Source organism: Aulonocara sp. 'chitande type north' Nkhata Bay, linkage group LG13 (assembly GCF_057382095.1).
Source record: "Aulonocara sp. 'chitande type north' Nkhata Bay isolate Kocher_YH1m ecotype deep benthic linkage group LG13, A_spYH_male_GT1.1, whole genome shotgun sequence".
NCBI classification, from domain to species: domain Eukaryota; kingdom Metazoa; phylum Chordata; class Actinopteri; order Cichliformes; family Cichlidae; genus Aulonocara; species Aulonocara sp. 'chitande type north' Nkhata Bay.
The window spans coordinates 2,392,624-2,410,945 of NC_141356.1; the positions used below are offsets into that span (position 1 = coordinate 2,392,624).

The 18,322-nt window shown below is 41.4% G+C and overlaps 1 protein-coding gene across 1 annotated transcript in view; it reads right to left on the reverse strand.

Moving 5' to 3' along the window:
- Window positions 1–815: 815 nt before the first annotated feature.
- The window catches only part of LOC147315448 (B-cadherin-like), a 28,087-nt gene continuing 10,580 nt past the window's right edge, over window positions 816–18,322 (reverse strand). The window contains exons 10-18 of the mRNA XM_086258265.1: window positions 11,854–12,039; window positions 11,449–11,699; window positions 6,499–6,641; window positions 5,325–5,416; window positions 5,048–5,180; window positions 4,432–4,653; window positions 4,197–4,327; window positions 3,678–3,821; window positions 816–2,605 (exon numbers count right to left, since the gene is read on the reverse strand). Coding sequence (XP_086114391.1) covers window positions 2,390–2,605; window positions 3,678–3,821; window positions 4,197–4,327; window positions 4,432–4,653; window positions 5,048–5,180; window positions 5,325–5,416; window positions 6,499–6,641; window positions 11,449–11,699; window positions 11,854–12,039 — 1,518 coding nt within the window. The 3' untranslated portion in view covers window positions 816–2,389. The remainder of the gene's footprint in view (window positions 2,606–3,677; window positions 3,822–4,196; window positions 4,328–4,431; window positions 4,654–5,047; window positions 5,181–5,324; window positions 5,417–6,498; window positions 6,642–11,448; window positions 11,700–11,853; window positions 12,040–18,322) is intronic.

Below are 18,322 nucleotides of genomic sequence, written 5' to 3' on the forward strand. Positions count from 1 at the left end.
ACACATGAATTTTTCTCACAAAGTTGATAGAGAGTTTGGGTCATAACTCAAAGACACAATGATGCAGTCAAATCATTTGGAATTAAATATCTCTGTCAGTGCGCCCCAGGGTGGCTGTGGCTACAATGTAGCTGCCATCACCAGTGTGTGAATGGGTGGATGACTGGATGTGTAAGGCGCTTTGGGGTCCTTAGGGACTAGTAAAGCGCTATACAAATACAGGCCATTTACATCTGTAAATTACAAGATTTAGAGGGTTCTGACATCACATCCAGTCTCTCTGCTGTAATGTTGTGTTTTTCTCCATAATTTTAATTATAAGCTAGATACATTGCTGCTAACAGCAACAGGGATGAGTCAGTGAGTCAGTTGGGCTTGTGAATCATGATTCATGAGTCAGTAAAGTGATTCTCGAGTACTGAACGATTCGTTCATGATTCGCACTTCACTACTCACAACTATGGCTGAGCGCAATTGGGGTCATGTGCGGACTTATTTTACGTCCACAAACAGCTGAGACGTCGTTTGCGATACATGTGGCAAAAAAAGTGCTCCAAGAGTGAGGTCTTGTGGCCATACTAGGGAGACAATCAAAAGGGCTGTTGGGGGGGGTAAATACATTTTACAGGGTTTATTTATCGGATAAAATACGTTAAATGTCACCGCCAGCATCTCCATGCTGGGGAAATCGGTTTTGCAGCTGTTTGAGCTAAGATTTTCGAGTTATTCACAAAATGAAAACCTGTACTTTGTGTCAGCGAGACCTCCATTCAAATTCAATTCAATTCAATTTTATTTATATAGCGCCAAAACACAACAAAAGTCGCCTCAAGGCGCTTCATGATACAGAGAAAAACCCAACAATCATATGACCCCCTATGAGCAAGCACTTTGGCGACAGTGGGAAGGAAAAACTCCCTTTTAACAGGAAGAAACCTCCGGCAGAACCAGGCTCACATGAAATTAGAGACCACACAAATCCAGTCGTATTAAAGTTAAAGTCAAATTTATTTGTATAGCACATTTAAAACAACTGTTGAACAACATTTAAGATAATCAAAAAAGATTTTTATCTCTATAAATACACGACAAAAAAATAAGAAAAAGAAGCATGAAATGAGAAGATTTGAGTAAGAAACAAGACAAAAGTAGTACAAAATCATTCTGATTTAAAAACCAAGGAATAAAAGTGGGTTTTCAGATGCGTTTTGAAAGTGTCTAATGTTGAGGAGGCCCTGACATGAAGGGGCACTTTGTTACACAATTTAGGAGCAGTCACAGCAAAGGCCCGGTCACCTCTGTGCTTTAATCTGGACCTCAGGACAGCCAGGAGCATTTGAACTGCAGGGCTCAGTGATCTTGCAGGAGTGTACCAATTTAAAAGATCATAAAGTTATGAGGGTGCTAACACGTGCAACGCCTTAAAAACGAATAATAAAATCTTAAAATCAATTCAAAAACTAACTGGCAGCCAGTGTAAGGATGCTAGTATGTGAGATATGTCGTGCCAGTTAGTAACCATGCTGCAGCTTTTTGGACCAGCTGCAGGCAGCTAACTGATGACAGACTGACACCTGAGTAAAGACTATTACAAAAGTTGAGGTGAGATGAAATGAAAGCATGGATAGCTCTCTCAGAGTCTCTAAAACAGAGGAATTGCTTCACTTTTGCAAGTAGCCAGAGGTGAAGGAAACAGGTCTTGATTACAGCATTAATCTGTTTATCAAAGGTTAGATTACTGTCTGTGATGGACGAGAGGAGTCACAGGAATTATCAGAAAAATAGGGTTTCCATTTATTTAACCAAAAAATTATATTTACAAAAGTAATAAATGTTGAGCTCATAAAAGAGGTCAAAGAAACAAAACTAAACTCAGGCAAAGAACTGCAAACTTACCAAATGACTGCCCAAACAAACATAACTGACCTAAACAGGAAATGACACACACGGATATATATAATGGCTGATCAGGAACTAGAGTGTGTTATTGTGTTCAAATGAAAAAATGAAAATACACAAGAGTACTTATTAAACAGATAGAGACCAGAAACACAAACCCTATGAAAAAGGCAACACATGGCTCCAGCACTCATTCAACAGAAAACTACCAAAGTATTTATGTGTTCAGCCTGCAGGTCAAACAGGGATGTAAAAAAGGCATACAGAGCCTAATGCAATCAAAACAGGAAATTCAAAAACAACAAAACAAAAGCGCTCATCCTTTGGCTTCTCAGCAGTGGCCGATAACTGATAATGGCATTTCAGTGAGAAGGCAAACCACAATGCATATATATATATCTATGAAAAACAAGACAAAACACTAATGTGTAGTTGAAAGTCCCTTCTGGCTTGCTTTGAATGAAACATGAGGCCATGCCATGTGGTACGATTACAGCATATCATCATCTTCTCCTCCTCCGTACATGTTGGCCAGTTTCTTGAAGCGAGGGCCCCACTCACTGAGGCAGTCATAGTTCTGGTCTCCACTACTTGAAGAGTTCAAAGAGGAGAGACTTCCTGCATCAGAACCACCTCCCTCATGGTCAAATACCATCTGGGAGTCATAAGGGGGTGCTGTTGGGTCGTTGTCTGCAGCCTTCAGGTTCTGAGGGAGGAGCAAAGATAACTTTTCTAGAAATTTTACACAACTTGTTTTGGTTACCTTACATAGCCTGGATAAAGATAACAGAATAATGAATGTGGAAGTTATTAAAGCCCAGACATGACGTACAATTGACGTACACATCTATCCACATCCATGCCTCTATCGTCTGCTAGCAGAGAAGTCCAGACTTCCCTCATCAGCCACCATCTCCAGCTCATGCCCAGGGCGTCCTCCTGGTAGGAGATGCCTTAAACACCTCGCCAGGGGGAAACCTAGTTTTATTCACCCAATAACAAAAACATTCATACAAACCTTATCTGTACTAAAGTGCCTTGTCTAGCATTCACACACTCACAGTGGATACATCAGGGTCCAGTGTCTTTCACAAGGATCCTTTGAAAATGAGGACTGGAGCCAGGAAGCCAGCCATGATTATGACTTTTAGACAACCCCTTCTACCTCCTGAGCCACAGTTCCCCTAAGAAAACCTTCATTTGAAAAGAACTGCCCACAAGGCACAAAATGCTTTCTCCAAGTGTGACAAAGCACATGTAAGCTGTTTAGGCATTCTGGAATACTCTAGAGCATAAAGAGCTGGTACAGCATTTCATGATCAGAACAAAAACAGTAGTACTCAAGAAACTTGGAATTATCAAGTTAATCCTACAATATTAGAAAGAAACCCCAATAATCAGATGACCTGTGAACAAGCCTCTGGTGACAGTGGGAAGGTGAAACAGGACCCGTCCCTGCTTGCCATGTTGCCAACGGAAATTCCAGACTAGAGTAGAGTCTAGCTGTTTTCCAGGACACTGGTTCCAAGTTGTGAACCAGATTAAACTTTTAAATTCATGCACTTGCTCCTTTCTTACCACGCAACCAACTCCATCATGTCCTCAGAGCCAGTCTTAACAGCCAGGGATCAGACTGCCAGGGCCTGCACACATAACAGCCATCCAACACACAATGCACCTTAACCCCTATGGTACCTCCCATGGGTGGTGAGCCCACTTAAGTGAAATCTTGTAACCATGCTTGAGTAAGTTTCAAGGTACTTTAGAATCTCACTCACATCTTCAATGAAGTTGTTCATGTCTTCTGGGTTGGTGGGCCGAGGTCGGTACTGAGGAGCAGGCATGAAGTTTGGCACCACGTTACTTCTTAACACCTCAGGCCGGTTGTCCAGACCACGGTGGAGAACACTCAAGTCATAGTCCTGATAGAAAGTGATTTAATGATGCATTATTATATGGAATATTTTATGCTGTACTTCTGCAATCCACACTCTTCATCCACTCACTGCTTTAGGCCTGTTGTGTACTCATACTTTTCTATCACTAAAAGGCCTGGGTCAAATCACTGAAATAATACAGCAAATTTAATCAGCCTTTTAAAACTCTCCGTTTTTCTTTTTGGCATTTCACCCAACTCCCCTCCTTTTTCATCCAGGCTTGGGAACGGCAATGGCAGAATTCTCCAGTACTCCAATAAACACAGTGACATATTTTCCAAGGTTTTCTGCTCCTGCGTGTGCAGCTTTGATTACTTTGTACTTGTGTAAATGTGTAATTGCGTAAATGTGTCCATTTACCTGATCATCCTCTCCACCTCCTTCTTCATCATAGTAATAGATGTTGTCCCTGACACTATCATCTAGCAGCAGTGGCTTCTTTTTGTCCTTTTTCCTCTGTTTTGCAAACAGCAGCATTAGCAGCACCAGTGCTGAACACAGAGTGTAAAGTTTAGCACACAGTAACCAACCAAAACCTACTTAGCTGGGAAAGGAAAGAAATGCTCTGACCTGAGACTACAGATGTGTGACTCACCGAGCAGCAGGATGGCTCCAAGTATTCCGAGGATAAGGGGCAGGTTGCTGCCACCTATAGCACGGTCTGTGCATGTCGCCTCTGCTCCCTTGCCCTTGCAGTGGCAAACTTCAGCTTTGATGATGCTGTCCTGCTCCAGGCCATGCTTGTCTGCCACTCTTAGTATAACACTGTAATCTCCACTGGGCAGCTCAGTGCCTAAATTTAAGATGACCCCTGTTCCTGAAATAAACAAGACAGCAGAAATGTAGCTTTATAGTTCTGTGTTGATGGATTTGTTTTGTTACATATTTTTGAAAATGAGACATCTGAATAAAGCCAATCATCCTTCTTTTAAGTATGTTGTGTTAGGGTTTCTTTTCTGGCAGTACTCACTCTCCTCACACAAGCACCAATCACTCTAATCTCAGTGATGAAAACTGAATCATGTATGAGCTAAACTTTAGCCTTTGGAAGGAAGCAGCCCTGATGTTCACAACAGGAAATATTTTTGTTATCGCAAAAGAACACAGCTGATAAAATATCAGTGAAATTTATGTACCAAAATATTTCAAATTCTGGCCATCTTATTGGATAGCATAAGTTTGTACTTGTCACATGTTAGCAGTGTACATACTGGTGTCGTTCATCCTAGCGGTCCAGTTGGTCTTTGACATGCCCTGTAAAGACACCGAGTAGGGAGGTCCAAATTCTGGTCCGTCTTTATCTGTTACTGACAGCAGCTGAGGAGCTGGATCCTTGTTGCACACCTGAGGAAACAAAGTCACAGTGAAGCTTTTCTTCATGCTGATGACCATCCTGTAGTTGGAAATCTTACAAACACACCCATCCTGCACCACAATTAGACAAGTTCAACACAAAACGATTCTTGAGCTATTGGAAATAAGACACACCGTGATTTCACGCTCTTCAATAAACGGAGCATTGTCATTGACATCTTCCAGCTGAATGATCAGGGTACCAGTTCCTGTAGCCGGGACAGCATCTGGTCACAGAACAAACACATCAGGAGACCAAAATGTATTTAAATAAAATCTGTATTATTGCTCAAAAACTTTGCTCTGGACTGATTCTTATAACTAACATTTGGCTGTTAAACAAATAAAGGCAGAGCAATTAAGGGCTACAGTGTTATTAGCTATGAGCATCCAAGGGACATCAGTTTGTACTGGAATTTTGTTTAAGGAGAAGAAAAAAACTTCAGGGCAATAACACACTTTCATATCACTATTATTTTGCTACTGGGAACTTCAGACCAGCTATTGCAGCTTTTACACTGATTTCAGATGTGATATCCAATTTAAGCTTGAGCCTCTGTTTTTTTTAAGATACACATCGTTTTAATACTTGTGAAGATCAAAATAGTATAATCAACAGAAAGTATTGATTTCTAATAATTTCTCATGAAAACTGTTTTAATGTCTTTATTATGAAAGCGAATTAGATGACAATACCGCAGATGTGTTAAAATATATTTCTTTCAATTCAGCTCAAAATAAAATGAGGTCAGTCAGCTGAAACCTGTCTGAGGCACCTTTTTTGTGCTTGTACTGCACATCTCTCTTTTTGTGAGAACCAACAGTATTCACCCATCATACTCAATTTTCCCTGATATTGGTTGCATGAATGCTTCACAAACTGATCGTTTAGTTGGCCTCAGTTTCCTTTTGAGCTCAATGTCAAGTATGAGTTCACAGATTTCAGGACAAACCTAATTTTAGCTTCACTTTTTTTTCACTTTATTTCTAAAGACAGAACATATTTCTTGAAACAAAACGTATTTCCTAAATGCTGAAACGCGCTGCTGTTTCTGTCCAGTCATCTTCGTTGTTCAGTACTTGGAACATCATACTGTAAACCAGGATGTGTTAGACAAAAACAGTTTTCAGATTCTTATTCAGCAAGTGAAAGTTCCTGAAGTAAAGGTGAAGGAATCCCAGAAGCAAAACTCTTGTTGACCAGTGTAATTATTCAGACACTTGTAATTTAATAAAATCATATCAGTGGTCATTGTGTATGGGAGTCAAATGATGATAATAGTGTGCAGCAGTCTTAACTCCCACCTACCATCATCACATGCACCAATGTTTGCGATGTATCTGCTGTTTGTGACAAAAGGAGCTTCTCTGTCCATGAATCTTCTCACTTTAATAAGGCCTGTGTCCTTGTCCACATTCAGCCAGCCTGCAGGGTCATTAATCATTTTGTACCTGCACAAGACAGTCACAGAAAAGATGGCAATACTGTGCAGGCGGGGTGATTGCAATTAGCATGTTTCACAATGTGGCGCAATGTGTTATTTGATTTTTGACATAGACTTACTTTTTCCTTAGGCTAAATACACAGTGACAGGTTAGGCGCAGAATGCCATTTATTCAGTATTCAGTATTATTTATATTGTGATAAATCACAACAACAGTCAATTCAATTTGCAAATCTCATGAAACACATTAACTGTCACAGGGTTCCTGTATCCTACCAGTGCTACCCCTGAGCTCATTAGTAGACACACCTATTAATCAGGATTTTACGGCTGAAGGGTAAAAAAAATGCTTTTCTTCAGAAAAAGAAATAAAAAACAGAGAAAAAAATAGAAATAATAATAATATTAATAATGGCTTTTAAGACCTTACTGATAACGATAATCCAAAGTAGTATTAGGAGTCATTAAAAGTCATGAGGGAGGTGTGGTCTGTGGCTCTGCTGCAGAGGGGGTTTGGTTCAGCAGGCCCAAGGGACAGTACAAGAGAGGCTGGCAGGGCAGCTGAAAGCAATTCAGTTATTTCAGGGGCATCAGGACCAGAAGGAAGATAAACGTCACGGGGCCTCAGCAGCAGACCTTGAGCTTATTTAAGATGCTGAAGGCAGGAATCTGATTTACCAAAAAAATTATTGGAGGCCGGAAAAAACAAAGGCAAAAGCGCACTGAGATAAACTAACTAAAAATCTAAACTGGGAATAAACTATGATTAACTGTGACTTTAGAGCATAAACATGAATCTGAAACGGTGCATGTGGAAAAGAAAAACATGAACATGCACCTGAGCAGAAAGCATGGTAACAACCATCCAGTCACTTGGATGAGTGACCAAACATTTCTCCCACAAAACGCTACGTCCAGATGAACAGAATCAACTTTTTGGAGATTTACTTTCCTGGATGATTGCGAGTGCATCAAGACGTTTTCACTAGCAGCAATGCAAATGTTGTTCATGTGACCTAATTATCTCACATTAGGCCTGAGAAAATGAACTCTGGCTTTAAAGATTCTAAGACTGTTTACTCAGACTCTGAGAACTCAAAGACTCCTTGCTCAGGATCTGTGATCATTAAGACTGTTCACTTTATTGGCACTTGCTTAAAAGCTGTGGGCACTAAGGACTGTTTTTCACCTGCCCTCTCGGAGTGTGGAGTTATGTCCCAACAGACTGTTTCCCCTCAGGCTTCAGCTCGGCTACCAGCTCAGCCTCCTGTTCAGCTCTCTGATTTGCCAGGGGTCTCCATACCGGTCCTGCATCAACTTCTGCTGGACGTACAGGTCAAGCCCAGCAACCAGTGGCCCCAGTACCACTGTCTGCCTCAGCTGGAGGTTCAGGAGACAAGCAGCCAGCATGTCTCGTCGGCTTGGTGACCATGGACTCTTGTGCTGTTGTTCAGGTCACCCACTGACCTGGTGGCTTTTGGTTTTTGGCCATGACACCCTGGGTTGATGAGCTCTTGGACCAGTTTGGTACTGCTCGTATTTTGACGACACTGGATTCAACTAAAGGCTACTGGAAGATTCCCTTGTCTAGTGAGTCTAAGAGAAAAAGCGCCTACCCCACAAAGGCCTTCTCCAGGTGCAGCTTCCTGCACCATCTTTTCAAAATCGTCATATTTACCACCACAAAGTGTTTTTATGTGCTAAAAGGAAGGAATCATTTCCTTCCATGTTAGTAAAACCAGTTCTGAAGTATGGTTTCACTCTGAGGGTATAGCAACCGTGGCACCCAGTTTCTTGAAAAAACTTAACTTTGAGCTGTAATTTTAAACTATTTAGGGGTTTCTGCTACTATGGCAGTTTGTGGGAGGTGGTATGGTGGTTAGCACTGTTGCCTCGCAGCAAGAAGGTCTCGAGTCCTGGGTCTGTGTGGACATTGCATGTTCTCTCCGGCTATTGCAGCTTTCTCCCACTGTCCAAAGAACTGCGTGCCCATAGTGTGGGGGAGAGTGAATAATTGTTTGTGTTGGCTCTGCGAGACACGGTGTACGCTGCCTCTACCACAGCTGACATAGGTTCCAAATTCTACTTTTTAGGTAAAATGCTTTTCATCATTAGAGATCATTTTATGATTCTACTGTGTGTTGTCATAATTCAGTTTTCCTTATATTGTCATTAATGAGAACTTAATTGCAGCGACAGTGCAAAATCTGGTAGATGGATTGATTCTTACACAGCACTTTTCTGCTCCACCTTAGCACATAACATGCCACATTTACCCATTCAAACATTTTTTTGTATAACAAGTGTGTTCTATCTAACATTCATATTCACTTGGGGTTAGTAGAGATTTCAGTACATCTATGTGGTAGCCAGAGAATGTTCTTTTTCAGAAATATTTGGGCACCAAATTTATTTTGCATCACAGAAAAATATATAAACCAAATGCTATTTCCATCCATCTTCATCCGCTTTATCCGGGGCCGGGTCGCAGGGGGCAGCAGCCTAAGCAGAGAAGCCCAGACCTCCCACTCCCCAGCTACCTCCTCCAGCTTATCCGGGGGAACACCAAGGCGTTCCCAGGCCAGCCGAGAGATATAATCTCTCCAGCGTGTCCTGGGTCTTCCCCGGGGCCTCCCCCCGGGGCGCTCAGGAGGCATCCTTGTCATATACTCGAACCACCTCAGCTGGCTCCTTTCGATGTGGAGGAGCAGCGGCTCTACTCTGAGCCCCTTCCGCAAATGTTATTTAAAATCTATAATTAGTCTGTGTGACGATTATGAAGTACCAATCAGCTATCAACAACACTCTGTACTGTTAAGATTGTACACTTATTGTTATCATCAAGTGTTTTCATAAATGAGAGAACCAATTTATTCTGTTTATCTCTCTCTGGTGCACAATGCAAGTTTTGGGCTCGACCCCGTTGTGCTTGAAAACATTCTTCAAAGTTTTTGGTCTACGTTGACATGACATCATCATGCAGATTTGTCAGCTCTGGAGCCATCATGCAAATCTCCCATTCCATCCCAACAGCGTGCCATTGGATTGAATCTCGTGACTGTGGAAGCAACTTGAGTACAGTGAACTCACTGCCTTGTTCAAGAAACCAGTTTGAGATTATCTAAGCTTTGAGATATGGTCTGTGGTCCTGCTGGAAGCATCAATAAGAAGGGCAGGTACACTGAAGGGAGGGACATGTAGCAGGCTGTGTAATTTATGTTACTGACAAATTCTGTTCCTTTCAACAGAAACAAAACTCTTCGGACCAGAAAATATTCTTCCAATCTTTGTTTGTCCAGGTGTGGTGTAAACTGTAGCCTCAGTTATCTATTCTTAGCTAACAAATCACCCAGTCACCTGGTTTGATCTTTAACTGCTGTAACCCATCTGCTTTAAGGTTGAATGTGCTGTGCATTTAGAGATGCTGCTCTGCATATGATGGTTATCCAAATCTACAAGGGGTGCAACAATACATGTATCAATATTCAACCGTTTGATACAGTGCTTTCGGTTCGGTACGCACATGTATTGAACAATACAACATTTTTTATTTATTTTATCAGCTTTTCTTCTGACGATGCTGTCTGTGTTGAGCGCTCAGTGGATCTGCGTTCGACTACTCTGCCTAGGCTGCACTGTCGAGTGCATATACACTGAGCGCAGCGCAAGCTAGCAAGACAGAAGCTAAGCTCGTTGAAACATGGCAACTGCCTCAACGCTACCCGAAATTGAACCTCCCCCACCCTCATTCAGATCTGGCCTTTAGACCTATTTTGGTTTTCATGTGAAGTATGACCCTGATGGTAAGCGAGTCATGGACAAAAGTAAAACAGTATGTCGGATGTGCTACGCAATGCTCAATTGGTGGGAACTAGTGCGTTAGCGCAGTTAGGTTGTTAACGTGTCGACGCCGTCCACGGCGATCCGCGGTAACTTGTTAACGGAGATTTGCTGCGTTATGGCGTTAATGTCATTTTAACGAGATTAACGCTGACAGCACTAGTGGGAACACAACGAATATGACTGCGTATTTACGCTGACATCATCCTGGTGCAAAGACAAGTGGAAGCAGACAAAACAACAAGCACGCATGCTACAAACTTTACCCGAGTCATTTAGACAGCCGTTAGCACATGATTCTCCTTATGGGGACCTGATATGTTTAATATGCTGCTGAGAATATAGCCCAGAAGAAGCGTATAGTATAACTTTTATTTTGGAAAGAGACATTTCTCTGTAATAAAGAGAAATGGCCAAAGATGAGTGTTTTCTCGATCAGATCGATTTATTTTTTTTATTATTTTGTTGTTTCAGCAACATTAAACTTAAAAACTGTACCTTTGAGTTAAAATATATATTTATAATTTTAATAAATGACAAATTAAAAAGGCATGAATATTTTTTTGTATTGAAAACATATCGAACCGTGACACCAAAGTATCGAACCGAACCGAACCGTGAATTTTGTGTATCGTTGCACCCCTAATATCTACATATGAATCTCTAGTGGTAGTTTGAGTCAAGGCTAGCTTCCTATGAGCTCAAAGCAGTCTGGCCGTTCTCCTCTGATATCAAGAAAACATTAAGAAAACAATTAAACTTTTCAAGCCCGTCTGTCAGCTTGTTGGGTGTTAAAAAGCAAATTCTGACTAATACTAGGGGTGTTTTATAGTGTGTTTTTTTTTTTCAATATTTCAAAAGTAATGTAATGTTTGCTTATGAGGTTGGTGACACATTTTTTGTTTACCTTTTTACTTCAAATGTTGTTTGAAGTAAAAAGATGTTTGGGGGGGGTTAGTTCCTAGTTGACTTACGTGACTTTCTGCTTGCGTGCAGTGTCTGGGTCTGAAGCAGTGTACTGCACCACAACTTCATCCACAGGAAGGTCCTCTGGTTTTACCACAAGAAGCTCCTTTGGATCAAAGACTGGAGCTTCATTCACATCTCTCACATTCACCACCACTGTGGTGGTAGAAGTGACCACAGAAACACCAGGAGCAAAAGGAATCTCATTCTCCACTGAAACCAACAGAGTGTGCTTGCTGGTCGTCTCAAAGTCCAGCTCCTGGTTGGAAGGAAGGGAGAAAAAAACACATTATAAGGGTGTTGGCACAGATTTTTATTAAGTCCCAACAAATCACAGAAAATGCTTCCATCAACTAATCACTGATGATAAATATCTCCCAATATTATGAATGAATTCCTGATTTTCTTCCTACCTTTGCAGTAGAAAGGATTCCTTCGTGTTTGTTAGTTCCTGTTTTTACTGTGAAAAGTCCATCAGGATCACCACTGACGATCTTGAAGATGGCGTTCCAGGCTGGAGTTTGTGGTTCATCCTCATCTGTTACTATCATCTTAACCACCACAACATCCTTTTTGTTTTCATCAACTGTCGCACTATACTGTGAGAAAATTAAGGATGGGTCAGAATCATGGGAGTCAAAACAGATCTTGGTGTTCTGTTCTGTTTTTGCTGTGATGGGTCATCGGAGTCTAATAATAATGGATTTATATAGCACTTTTCAAGGCACCCAAAGCACTTTACAATTCCATTATTCATTCACTCTCACATTCACACACTGGTGGAAGCAAGTTACAGTTGCAGCCACAGCTGCCCTGGGACAGACTGACAGAAGCGAGGCTGCTATATATCGCGCCATCGGCCCCTCTGGCCAACACCAGTAGGCGGTAGGGTAAATGTCTTGCCCACGGACACAACGACCAGGACAGAGAGCCTGGGGATCGAACAGGCGACCTTCCGGTTACAGATGCGCTTCCCAACCTCCAGCACCACGGTCGCCTAACCCCCAAATAACTTAAATTGTACATCAATAATTCATGTTCAATTCCGTCTAATCTTATTGCAGACATATACTTCTTGCAAGAAACTGACTTGCTCACTATGAAATCCGAAATCTTAAAGTACAAAGTTTGACAAGATATAATATCAAACATATAATAGTAAAGGAGGTGAAAAAAACATTAATTTGTAATACATCTCTCAGTGATCCAATAAGATTATCAGTTTATCCCTAAGTAATAAAATATTCATGCTAGTCAACATTTGTGGCCCCAGCAATGACAATCCATCTTTCTTCCACAACCTCTTTTCATTATTAACCAAATCAACAAACATAATTATCAACTAAAACTTCAGCACAGTCATCAAACTCACCCACCTGGCCCAAAAATGTGAATTTTTAATATTTAAATACCAACTTACTTAAACTAGACATACAATTCAACTCCAGCAACTGAATATAGACCTTCTACTTACAAAAATAAATGGGTAAATAAATGTCAAATGGATTACAACACAAAAAGGAAAGTAGCCAGCAATAGTCTTCTGACCAAAACTCAACACAACAAATCACAATCTAAAGATAAAGCAGACATGTTAGATGAACCCATTAACTTCATAAAGCACTCAGCAAAATATCAAAGAACTAATTACTTAAGAGTGATGACAAATTCTCTATTTGTTAACAAGACTGATGTGTTTACTGTAAGAGTAACACAAATTTTTAGCAATTTCTGGGCTCAGTCTGCTTCGTCTTTTGTTGTAGACTTTCTGGAATGTCATGTCATCAGGTTTATTCTAAACATTGTCAAGCAAAGCTAGAAGCTTGCATAGTACTAGATGCAGCATTTAATTTATTTTAAATAAGATAAAGATTTCTGTTGAAATTATTAAAAAAAGAGAATAGCTTAGAGCTGAAAAATCATGCTTGTTTTATTTTTCTCCTTGAAAGCAGCGGCTATTTTTGACAGATGTTAATGAATTCACAGCACAGTCTTCTCTTTCTCTCTTCTAATATGAACGAATGGAGCTAAATATTCGGTCTGTGGTTTTCTCTCTCCTGTATTAGAGTAATCATTCTAATAAGACAATATTTATTATTTATACTGTAGATTCCATTGTTTACGTGAATGGATGGTCTATACTGCCTTTCAGGATCCTCAAAACAATTATGGGAGATGGGGTGTTGTTTTCTTCTGTACATGTCTGGCACCCTGAGTATTTTAAGTATCAAAAACAAGTCTAAGAATTGTTGTTGAAGTTCTTTTAATGTTGCCATCACCTTTTTTGCTTTTGTTGTGACAATAGTTTACTTCATAGCCTAGAGTGAAAAGCTCATTTGCTCCCACCTGATGTGGTGTTAAGGCGATATTTAATTTCACCAGTACGTGGCAATGGCCACCTACTGCCACCTACTGGCTCAGACAAATTAGTAACTGGCAAAGTAATCCCTTACAAAAGTGTCACGTTCTGAGTTTTAGTTTATTTTGATGTTTATGGTATGTTTAAGTTCTTTAGGTTATCTAAGTTCATTTGTTATTAGTTTCCCCTTGTGTTTTCAACCCTTGTTAAGTCCCCCTTGCCCTTCATGTGTTTCATGTCTCTTCTTATGCTGTCAAGTTCATGTAGTCATGTCTGCGTTTCATTATGTTTCCTATTTTATTTTGTAAGAGGTCCTGTGTTCTGTGTTTTGTCTTACTCTTTCCCTGTGGCGTTGTTATGTCCACGTTGTGTCTACTGTGCCTTTCTGTCCCATGTTTCAGGTCCCTATGTTCTTTCTCCTCAGTTGCTGTTAAGTTCACATGTCTAGGGTTCAGTCAGTGTGTTTCCTGTTTTACTTTGAAGGTCCGTGTCTTATGTCAGTGTTTCTAGTTTTGCTTCCCTTGTCTGGTCCAGCCTGATTACTCCCAGCTGTGCTCTCCTTCTGTGTCTCATTCCCTCGTTATCCCTCAGTGTATTTAAGCCCTGTGTTTCTCTTTGTCAGTGTTGTAGTCTCCCTCATGGCTGTGGTTCCCTGTGTGTCAGTTTATCCATGTCCCAGTTTAGTTTAGTTTGTCCATGCTATTCTACAATAAAGCAGCTTTTTGAGTTTAATTTTGTTGTTGTGAGTTTTCCGTTTGGGTCCTTTTTCTGCCTGCACACAGCTGAAACATGACAAAAAGTAACACAGGCCGGTTATTATATGGAAGCCATCAGTAACACAGAACTGCTGTTTTGCTGTGTTTCAGGTGAGAGCAGCATACGAGCACTATACACGTTTATGTAAAGTTGATACTTATTTAAAGTAACATATTTGGGATGTAAACAGGGATTGAAGATAAGATAACTCTTTATTGTCACTGCACAGTCATACCAAGTACAATAGCACAACGAAATTGGAAACTGTCCCGCGTCAGCACTGCGCATAACACAACACAACACAGTAACTTATCTTAATAAATAAAAAGAAAGAACGTATGTTTATTGTACATTGTTTTTATTATTGTTATTGTTATTGCCCCCCAAAAAGTCTAGGGAGGTAGTCACTCAGGTCAGCTGTTAGAATTGGTTAGGTCTATTGCCCTGTTGCAAAAGCTGTCCCTGAGTCTGTTTGTCGGGGACCTCAGCAGCCTGAATCTCTAGCCAGACGGCAGCAGCTTAAACATTCTGGGTGTGTACAGTCCCGTAGGATGCTGCGTGCCCTCTTGAGATAGCGAGTGCTCTACAGGTCCTTTAGGGAAGGAAGAGGATGGACAATGATTTTTTTGGGCCATAATAATGACGCTCTGAAGTGCTTTACCATTACTTGCTATCACTACAGCCTTCTTCCTCTCCTTATCAAAAACTATTATGTCCAGTTAGTTAGCCATCACCAGTTGTAGCTGTCTGTAGCTGGGAGTCACACAGGATCATAGCTTGGTCATTCTCAATCATCTTGGAGTGGGTGTATCCCAAATTGACCTTGTATACTATACCAGTCTGCTAGCATCTTTTATCCTGCTGCTATGTGTTGGATTCTCTCAAGGGGGTTCTTTGCACAGCCTGCACCAGGGATCTTGAGTGGTGTGGTAGCCCCCCACTCTCTATCAATCTTCTGCTTAGGACTCGTTCATGTCTTGCTATGATGATGAAGCGTTTCTGTGCTATCTTTCAGTCCCACTACTTAAACAATCCAGGTGGTTCACAAGTTCGTCAGTCTGGTCTTACAGTGTTGAGCAACTGCTCGAGCTAGTGTCTTGCCCCTCTGACATCCGACAGGCCTTTCCATGTTGTGCTAAGATAAGTTATTGGCTGGTACTTGAATGGGAATAGTCCCATCTGGGGATCCTTGGGAGATCAGGCTTTCTGGCATCTCATTCATCCACAGATGGTTCATTTGTACTAGAGATGCAGTAGAGATTGTCCATAATTTCAAAGTTGTTCTTTGGACATTGACTGCTTTAATGCTTCAATGCCTTTGCATGAAGGGGAATCTTTTTTCAAACTGTGTTCTAACTTTGCAGTCATTCAAATTATAATGTATTAGACCAGGGTTAACTGGTGGATGTGTGGGTGTGAAACTCATATCAGCTGTCTGGATTAAGTTTTGTGGGGACTTGGCTGATGTCTTAAATTGGGAAGTGGGGCACTCACAAAACAGGACATTAGAAAACAACCAGTAAAATGACGTCTCAAAAACTATGTGAATTACATAAATATTTGCTACTTGATTTTCAGGGGTTTTTTTTAATCAGAGTTTTTTATGGAATGATGATTTTATGGAATGATTCAGCCACTAATTACATTCACAGTAGTCACTCAGTGTGTCTTTAGGGATTTGCTAGCTTAGCTTAGCTCATAGCCAACCCGCTAGCAGCATGGCCTCTTTACCTGTGCCTCGTGCACTTTCCTGCTCAGATGTTTAGTTAGTCATCGGCCTGCTTTAGCAATAACAACACTTGTAATAGGCTGCAAAAGGCTTCTACTTGTGCAGACTCCTGCTCGCACTGGAGCGGTTCACATCCATGTGAAGCGGCAGGAATGACAATCAGCATCTCCAAGTCTGAGACCATGGTCCTCAGCCGGAAAAGAATGGAGTGCCCACTCTGTGTCAGGGACAATTTACTGTCCCAAGTGGAAGAGTTTAAGTTTTAATTTAAATTCTTGTTCACAAGTAAGAGGAGCAGGAGATCAACAAAGATTGGTGCTGCGGCTGCAGTGACACTGTACCAGTCCATCGTGATGAAAAGAGAGCTGAGTATAAAAGCAAAGCTCTCAATTTAATGGTCAATCTACATCCACACCCTCACCTATGGTTATGAGCTTTGGGTAGGCCCGAAAGAAGGAAATCGAGGAAATGATCTTTCTCCGAAGGATGGCTCGACTCTGCCTCTTAGATATAGGGTGAGGAGTTCAGCTATCTGGAACGGGCTCAGAGTACAGCCACTACTGCCCCACATCGAAAGGAGTCAGTTGAGTCAGTTCAGGCATCTGTCAATGATGGTTCCTAGGTGCCTCCTGGGTGAGGTGTCCCAAGCATGTTGCAGCGCAGACCAATGACACGCTGGAGAAATTATATCTCTCAGCTGGTGTGGGAATGCCTTGGTGTTACCCCGGATAAGCTGGAGGAGGTGGCCGGAAAGAGGGTGGTCAGGACTTTTCTTCTTAGGCTGCTGCCTCCCCCCCCAACCCGGCCTTGGAAAAGTGGAGATGGATGTTCTGGGACATGTGAAGCTAGAGACACCAGCAATCATAGTCAAGTGCCTTCCAGGGACTAGAAAAGGCGACACTGAGGGACATTTAAAACTGCTGGCTAAGGGTAAATGTAAATTCTGTAAAATTATAATTCACATCGACAGAAACCAGAGGACCTTGCTGTGGATGAAGTCATGGTAAAAAAAAATCAGGTAGTTCATCAGGTCCCAACCAGCCCAAATATCAAAGGGAAATTAAAATGCATGCCATGGAAGAGTTCGGGTCTTAGGAGGTTAAAGAAAATAAGAACAATCCTAGGTTTCTCTTCAGCACCGCAGCCAGACTCACATGTATATGTCAAATGTCAGAGCTTTGTTAAGCCAACCATTCTGTTGATGGTATATAATAATGACATCATGAATTTCTTCACAAATAAAATTTTAGCCATTAAAGAAAAAAAACACTCCAACAAATCACAAACATAAAATTATGTGCAGCTACTTTTAATACCACTGATATTTATTTAGACAATTTTTTCCAAGAGATCTTTCTGAGTTAACTTTGGTAATCACTTCTAGTAAAGGATGAACATTTCTTTCAGACCCAATTCCTACAAGACGGCTCAAGTCCTACCATTAATTAATACTAAAATCTTAAATATGATGAGATGAGAGATGAGATAGCCTTTATTTGTCAGTTGCAGGTCTTTTGCCCACAACCGAGATGAACCTATCGCTAATAACCGGCTATTCATACCAGACCAAAAGTCTTTTTCCATGGCCTCTCCAAACTTCTTCCACATCCGAGTTTTTGCTTCAGCCCCTGCCCGAGCCGCATTCCGCTTGGCCTGTCGATACCTATCAGCTGCCTCCGGAGTCCCACAGGCTAACCAAGCCCAATAGGACTCCTTCTTTAGCCTGGTGCCTCCCTTCACCTCTGGTGTCCACCATTTGGTTCAGGGGTTACCATCACGACAGACTCCAACAACCTTGCGGTTTGCAGCTCAGTGTAGCAGCTTCGGCAATGGAGGTGCTGAACATGGTCCATTCGGACTCAGTGTCTGAATGGACAAGCTCTCTAAAAGATAAAGAGAGAGCTGAGCGTAAAAGCAAAGCTCTCAATTAACCGGTCGACCTACATCCCTACCCTCAATTATGGTCACGAGCTGTGGGTAGTGACCGAAAGAATGAGATTGCGGATACAAGGGGTGGAAATTAGCTTCCTCTGAAGGG